At 46.5% G+C, this 8,067-nt stretch overlaps 1 protein-coding gene across 4 annotated transcripts in view; it reads left to right on the top strand.

Annotated features, from left to right (window-relative positions):
• Positions 1–7,888, top strand: part of si:ch73-63e15.2 (protein strawberry notch homolog 2) — a 71,551-nt gene extending 63,663 nt beyond the window's left edge. For all 4 annotated transcript variants that reach the window (XM_035413497.1, XM_035413496.1, XM_035413498.1 and 1 more), the window contains 5 exons: positions 1–28; positions 563–694; positions 1,098–1,174; positions 1,766–1,956; positions 2,849–7,888. The exon at positions 1–28 is cut by the window's left edge and continues 65 nt beyond it. In XM_035413497.1, coding sequence (XP_035269388.1) covers positions 1–28; positions 563–694; positions 1,098–1,174; positions 1,766–1,956; positions 2,849–3,684 — 1,264 coding nt within the window. In that variant the 3' untranslated portion in view covers positions 3,685–7,888. The remainder of the gene's footprint in view (positions 29–562; positions 695–1,097; positions 1,175–1,765; positions 1,957–2,848) is intronic.
• Positions 7,889–8,067: the final 179 nt, after the last annotated feature.

Below are 8,067 nucleotides of genomic sequence, written 5' to 3'. Positions count from 1 at the left end.
CGACGACGGCTTCTACGTCTCTCACCGGGTGAGGCTCTCTGGGGCAGGCCCCAGCACGCTGGCTTCTGCAGGGCCCTCACATCCACACATCTCCTGCCCAGGGAGAAATGCGCTACAGCCCCTCAGTGACTGTCTACTATAGCCTGGGTCCTTCTGAATGCCTGTTTACACCTGTAGCATTTTAGCTCAGTGTAGAGATACGGGAAACAGACATGGTTAGCTTTGGTAGTGACAGATGAAGTCTAAAAGCCTGTAACAGAAGCATTACATTACATTTAGCAGACACTCTTATCCAGAGTGACTTACACAACTATGTGCATACTGTTTACATTGCATCCATTTGTACAGCTGGATGTATACTGAAGCCATGCAGGTTAAGTACCTTGCTCAAGTGTATAACAACAGTGTCCAACCTGGAAATTGAACCTGTGACCTTTAGGTTACAAGACTAGCTCCTTACCCATTTTAGAAACCCTTTTTAGACTGTATGAGCAGGGTGTGCCCTATAGGGCAGTGTCTGTGCAGCCTGAGTTAACGCTGGCCTTTCGGATGTGTTCCCCAGCTGAGGGGGAACCACCCCTGCGTGCTGCTGGCCGAGCAGGGCCGGGGGAGGAACCTAATCCTCTACAAGCCCAACATCGGCAAGCAGGCCCACCCCGAGAGCCTGGACAACCTGCATCGTAGGTACCGCAAGGTGAGTCGCGCCCCCCGCGCCCCAACCCCCCAGCCTGGAGCAGAGAGCTGCCCGTTACACGTTTACACACCGTCAGAACTGAGCTGCTCTTCCGCTGCTCTTCTGCTGCTCTTCCGCTGCCTTCCACTGAAGCCCATTTACACGCCAACAGCCCTTGTGAAGCCAGAGCTTTTTCCATCACCTGGTCTATACTGACCCCTAGTGGTGGTAATATTTTCACACGCAGAAAGCACAAGTCCATTTACATGCAGCTGTGTACAAAGTGGCTAGAAGCAGGAGTACGTTAGTTGTGGGTAGATTGATGCTGTGTATTGCAGTCCTGTTATATATGACAGTGGCCATGGCTGTGTGAGTGTGATGGCTGTTTGTGTGAGTGATGCTGATGCTGTTCTGCCCTGCACAGGTCACACCAGAGCAGGCCAAGGACAGCTGGGAGAATCAGTTCACATTCTCCTTCAGGAAGTGCAGCCACGCTAACTGGTGAGTGTGGGAGAGGCATTGTGGTGTGTGCGTGTTTACATGTGTGTGCGTGTATGTCTACACGTGTCTACTGTTTTTTATTACATTTTTAAAAATTTTGCATAAATGTACATAAATCCTTTATAAAAATATATGTAGATATGTCCCAAAATTCATTAGCATTATATTTCCTTATGTTACTGTGAAGCATGTTGACCCTGCTGTGTAGTGTTATTGTGAAGCATGTTGAGCCTGCAGTGTAGTGTTGTTGTTGTGAAGCATGTTGACCCTGCTGTGTTGTTACTGTGAAGCATGTTGACACTCCTTTGTAGTGTTGTTACTGTGAAGCATGTTGACACTGCTGTGTAGTGTTGTTGTTGTTGTGAAGCATGTTGACCCTGCTGTGTTGTTACTGTGAAGCATGTTTACCCTGCTCTGTTGTTACTGTGAAGCATGTTGACCCTGCTGTGTTGTTACTGTGAAGCATGTTTACCCTGCTCTGTTGTTACTGTGAAGCATGTTGACCCTGCTCTGTTGTTACTGTGAAGCATGTTGACCCTGCTCTGTTGTTACTGTGAAGCATGTTGACCCTGCTCTGTTGCGTTGCCGCAGGAATGGGAAGTGCAAGCAGGTGGAGGCGGGGCACGAGTGCTGGCAGGGCATGCGTCTGCGGCAGTACCACATGCTGTGCGGCGCGCTGCTGCGCGTCTGGAAGCGCGTGGCCGACGTCGTCTCCGACGTCACCAACTCCAGCATCCTGCAGATCGTGCGGCTCAAGACCAAGGAGCACAACAAGCAAGTCGGTGAGCTCCCCCTGCGCTGCGCCGGCTCCCCCTGCTGGTCCTGGAGACACACTGCGTGTGCTGGCCTTCACTGCAGCCCACGCGTTTAGATTTCAACAGGCCATTCGTTCAGTGCTCATTTGCAGTTTCCTCTCTCTCATAGTGCTAGAGGTCTTTAGTATTTGTTGTTGGAATTGTTGTCGAAGACATATAACCGTGTTTAAGTGGAGATATTCTTGAGTGACTGTTGTAATGTGCGAGTTCAACGATGGTAGAAGAGATTAGTATTCAGCTTAATTTATCAACCCAGTGAGTTTGTGACTGCTATAGGGATGTGCAGAATGGTAAATCACATTGACAGTTGCTAAGGATAGGAATCCAGTTCATCTGTCCCTATCAAAACTGAGAGCACGAGTGGCTTGAAACAGGAATCCCTCAAAATATAATGGACCCCATAATAGGGTGCCTGTGCATTATAATGGGTAGGGACCTGAGCTTGGAACCCAAAGTTTGTAGGTTTGATTCCCAGGTAAAACACTGCCATTGTACCCTTGACCAAGGTACGTAACCTGAGCGGCTGTAGTATATATCCAGCTGTATAGATGGGTCTAGTTGTATAAGTGGAAGTGGCTCAGGATAGGAGTGTCTGTTAAATGGCAGTACTGCAATGTAATATCAGTACAGCACTGATTTCTCTAGGCGAGCCATGGGGTGCCTGGTTGTTGTTTTCCCCTTCAGATCCGCCCCAGTAAACTGGGTGACGGGAGTTAGTGGCGTAATCAGCCTCTTTAGGTGCTTAATTACGCACTGAGTAGCGAGAGAAGCCCAGCTGGGCCTGCAGCTCACCGGGGGGGGTAAACTGTAGCGCATCGCCGGCACACCCCTGACCGTGCCGCCCCGCCCCTTCTCTCAGGCATCAAGATCCCGGAGAACTGCGTGGCGCGGGTGCGGGAGGAGCTGGCGCAGATGAACAAGGAGGTGAAGCGGCGGCGGAGCGAGCGCGAGCAGCAGGAGCAGCGGGCGCTGGAGGCGCGCCTGGCGGAGGAGCGGGAGCTGGAGCGCCAGAGGAGGCAGGTGATCAGCCGGTTCTGCGGCGGCCAGCCCACGGTGCTGCCCGGCCTCGCCTCCTCGCTGGCGGCCTACCCCGGCCTCCCCCAGCTGGCCCCCCTGCAGAGGAGCCCTGTCGACGAGATCCTGGACCTGACCACCAGCAGCCCCTCGCCCTCCCCCGACAGCAGCGGGGCCGGGGGCCTGGGCTTGGACAGCCTCGTCGGGCCTCTAGGGGGCGCCCAGGACCATTTCAGCCTGGAGTCGCTGATCTCGCAGACGGTGCTGAGCGGGCATCACCCGTCGCACCCGCAGCAGGACCTCCTGGACTTTCTGGAGAACCCCGCCCTCAGCCTTTCCTCCGCCTACTCCACCTTCCCTTCCCACACGGCCCCCACCTCCACCGTGCCCCCCATCTCCACCATCCTTCCGCCCTCCTCGTCCTCCTCCTCCTCCTCTTCCACCTCCTCCACTTCCTCCATGTTCTCGTCTGTCATGGCCCCTTCGGAACACCAAGCGAACCCCTTACCCAACGGCCACTGCAGCGCGGACCTCTTTAACGTACGAGAGGTCTTGGACAGCATGTTGCGGACCAACCCGGACCGGCAGTCTGTCATCCAGTCTCGGACACCAGACTGGGACGGCACGCCCACGTCCCATAGCCCATATGCACACACCAGTTTCCTCCCCCCGCCCCTCTGAACCCGTCCCTGACGCCTGACCGCCTGACCCCCTCACCTCAGGGCCAGGGGTCACCTCAGCACTGCCTGTAGTGTGGATGTCGCTTTGAATTTCTCTTTCAGGAGTGCAAATATAGTTTGGGAATTCCTCCTTTGAGAAAATGGAAAAAGAAAAATGTCCACCTAGCCCCATGATCTCTGTAGGAGTATTTCCCTCAAACAAGAAAACTAGAACTTCTATTTCCAATTCACTTAAACGTATATATATTTGATGTTTTCCCTGAATACCTCTCAAATAATTAATCCAGTAAATGCCGTGTTTTGCAAGATATGGGGTCCTTTATATGGAGGCAGAGCTCCAGAGGTTCCCATCAGTCAGAGTTTTCCCAAACTGTGTGTGCAGCCTAGGATTTGTCTGGAGATCAGACTCAAATCTGTCTGGAAATCAGACTCAGATCTGTCTGGAAATCAGATTCAGATCTGTCTGGAAATCAGACTCGGATCTGTCTGATTTGATCTGTCTGGAGATTAGACTCAGATCTGTCTGGAAATCAGACTCAGATCTGTCTGGAAATCAGACTCAGATCTGTCTGGAAATCAGACTCAGATCTGTCTGGAAATCAGACTCAGATCTGTCTGGAAATCAGACTCAGATCTGTCTGGAAATCAGACTCAGATCTGTCTGGAGATTAGACTCAGATCTGTCTGGAAATCAGACGCAGATCTGTCTGGAGATTAGACTCGGATCTGTCTGGAAATCAGACTCGGATCTGTCTGGAAATCAGACTCGGATCTGTCTGGAGTTCAGACTCAGATCTGTCTGAAAATCAGACTCATATCTATCTGGAAGTCAGACCCGTCTTTAGATCAGAGAGTCTGGCAGCAGAACACAAGAATCCATTCTTCGTTTGGGAGATTTACACCAAGCTAACTGACCAGAGACCCACGAGGTCCCAATGCCTCTAATGTTGAGAGTCTAGTTTCCAGGTTTTCATTGTTCTAATGATGTCACTGCCTCCATAGAAGTACTCCATCCCATCCAAACATCAGTCACGTTTCTGACATCACAGCTCAAAAAACCATCCCGTAAGAGTGACATATTTATGTCAGTTTGTCATGAATATTTTCAGATTTGGGTTGAAATATTTAATATGAAATTTTATCTTTAAACTTTTCAAACTAACAAAAAGAACATATCTATTTGTACCTCAGTGTGTTTGCTGCCCCCACCCAAGACCACAGCACTCCCTGCTGACCAAACAGGGCATAAGCAGGAAGGTGTGAACGGGGATCGAGAGCCATATGTAATCTTTCTCGCTGGTTTTCATGCGAAGGTTCGCCACAAAGCTGTCTTTTGTGTCTCTCTCTGTGTTGCGAGGGCTTCGGCCTGCTTCAGTCGTCCTTGCTTTCGACCGGTACTGAACCGAATGCCTCGTGACCGGTGGACGGAGCTGAAACTGGACCGCGCCTGCGGTTTCATAATGTAAGGCTCCTTTACGCAACGCAGGCCCCGACGTGAGCCCCTCGAGCCATGGCATCGACGTTTCGCCTGCGTCCCTCTCCCAGTCCAGTCCTCAGCGTAGAAACTGCACAGTCAGCTTGCACAGGCTTTTCCCCATATCTGGTTTCAATATTTAAAAAAATAATAATAATACTATAATAAAAACAGCCTACTGTTATAACAGTGCCTTCCTTTGGAACATGTTAAAAAATGCAGTCGTTCAAATACAAAGGTTTATGTATATATTTGTACTCAAGAGTAGTGCTACCATATTTATTATGATTTCTAATTTAAGTCTCTTTACTCCCCCCCCACCCCCCACCTCCCACCCTGCCTGACGACTGTGCAGCAGGGAGTGAATTTGGACCTTTCACAAATTAGTTTAATTTTTTTTTCCCCCACCCATTATGACACATTGATGCTCGTAATGTGACTGCTCTGGATCGCTTTTACTTTTGAAATTCTCAATTCTCAGGAAAGTCTGAAATTAATTGTATTTTCCCCCTGTCCAACATTTAAACTTTTAAAAGTTTTTAAGCCTATTTGTTTCAGCCCTCCTCTTGAATTTCAGGTATCATAATGGATGAGTAGACGACATTACTGTGTTGTCACAGCACCCTAATTGGTTAACAGATGCCCAAGTTTTCTCGCTCCTCTCCTGGTCAACCTTAATAAAAGCAATAAGGTCTACACGTATAAAAGCGAAAGTACTGTTTACACTCAGCAGCTGAAGGTTGAAATTTGCCTCTTGAGGGGAAAATTGGACTCTTCTTATTGCATTTTATCTTTAGTGCTGGTTGCACCTGCTGCAAATCCATAAGACGGTGTATGGAAAAGAAGAACGAATCGGTCCTTTATGTTAGAATAAAGGCTTGTCCTCTATTGTTGTAAAGAAAAGTGGGATGAGACGCAATGTGTTGTTATTGATATTGTCCTTATTATTATTGTCACTTGTATCATTATTGTTATTTATATTTAAGGGACATTCTACCAGAAATAGTTTAGGTTAATAATTTTAGGTTGTAATCCTGTTTTTTTTTTTTTTTTTTTTTTAAGTTAATAATACTTTTAAAAGTTGACTAAAGGTTTTGTCAGGGACTTTTTAGAAAAAACAAAATGACTTTAAACAAAATATATCTATTGTAACCTGCCACCAAATATATTGCACTGTTCTGTACTGCTGTTCTTGTTTCCCTAGTTTCTTTTCCCTTTTTTTGCTGACTTTTAGTAGAATTATACTTATTTATGATTTAGGGGGTTTTTTTTCAGTGGGAGCTTCAGACTGCAGAGTGATACCAAAGTAAATCGCACCTGAAGTTTCCCGGCTGCATTCAAACCATTCTTAATCTCAGGAAGAAATCTACATAATATATGTATCTGCGAGTCCTATTGAAATGCATAGCTACGGTTTCACTGGTAGCCATGACAACCGGGAATCACACCAACAAGGAAAAAAAAACTTGTGCTACTTTTTTTTCATTCTGCAGTGCAACTCTGAGAACAACATGCTGTCTTTTTTATGTTTGAGACTTGATATTTTTTGGTCGTGTCCTTCAGTGTTGTGATTTTTTTATTATAATTTTTTTTTGGTGTGGGGGAGGGGATTTTTAGTGTGTTTATGCCTTCTTTGAGCAAAGATCAGAAGCTTTTTCTAAAAAAGGATCATTTAGTTGTTTCTGTCTGTTTGTCTGTACGGAACAGTTTAGCTGTAGGGCTAGAGACCTGGGAACATGACAGTCCCCCCCACCAACCACCACCTGGTCCCGTCAGCTTTGTCTGTGTTACGTTGGTCTGTCCTCATGCTGCGGAACAGTGGTTCTAATCACAACCTCCCCCGTCTTCTTTCTCCAGCGCACACTCAGTGCTCTCTCTCGTTCCTGTGGCTTCTTCACAAATCAGTCCTGAGGAATCTGAGCTCGTTTGGTCGCCCCTAATCTTATACTCTTCTTGTACTCCTGTATAAGTACGTCTCACACTCGCGGCTTTCTGCCAAACCCAGCCCAAGTAAACCCAAAGAAAGAAATGTAGGCGTGGTGTCAGGCAGTACACGGGCGACGCCCCTTATATTGTGAAGCACATTCGACTTCACCTTTGGTGACCCCTCCCATTAGTGATGGCTGGCTTCAACCCTTTCCTTTCTTAAATACAGAATGAGCAACATGGCAATAAAGCCTGGGCAGATAGACAGGGAAAAGGGACAGGCTGCATTGAAGAGAAATACTTCAGAAACTACTTTTTCCACCTCAGAAACTGTCCAGTTTGTCCTTGTCTTTTTTTATCTTGCACTCGGAATGGCATAATCAGCTCTTGTTGCCTATTATGTGTAATTGTGAGCTGCAAGCCTGTCATGTTCCTTTCCTTTCCCTGCATTGTATTTTATATGTTGTAGCCATCTTCCTTTTCTTCTCACCCTGACAGATAAAACAAAGTATGACATTCAAGTAATTTATTGCTAACAATGAAAAACGAAACAAACATGCTACTGATTGTATGTATTTTTTAAACAAAGGCTATTTTTTCTGTAAAACTGTGTTTAGCACTTTTATTCTGGGTTTTGCTTTTGTTTTTCTATATATTTATAATTTAGATGGAAGTGTATATATTGTAAAAAAAATTGTGCCTTTCAACTAATTCTTTACAGATTTTCTACTCATAACAGAAGGAAGGAATATATTGTAATGCAGTCTTGACTTTGTTAACAAATAAATATTCAAAGATTGCGGAAGTGGTCTCTCTTGTTGCTTTTTCGTTGCTAATTATAGATAACCTTATAGTTCTCAGTTTTAGCATTGTGAAATAAACTAAATCTCATTAAAAAAACGTTTTCAATGTACAGAAATGTGAAGTTCCAGACAGTTCTTTGTAAGTGAGAGTAAGTCATTCATTCAAACTGGCTATATCTAG

The sequence above is a fragment of the Anguilla anguilla genome, chromosome 4 (genome assembly GCF_013347855.1).
Source record: "Anguilla anguilla isolate fAngAng1 chromosome 4, fAngAng1.pri, whole genome shotgun sequence".
NCBI lineage: Eukaryota > Metazoa > Chordata > Actinopteri > Anguilliformes > Anguillidae > Anguilla > Anguilla anguilla.
Note: the sequence above shows the minus strand (reverse complement) of the source record. Positions and strands in the feature narration are given on the sequence as shown.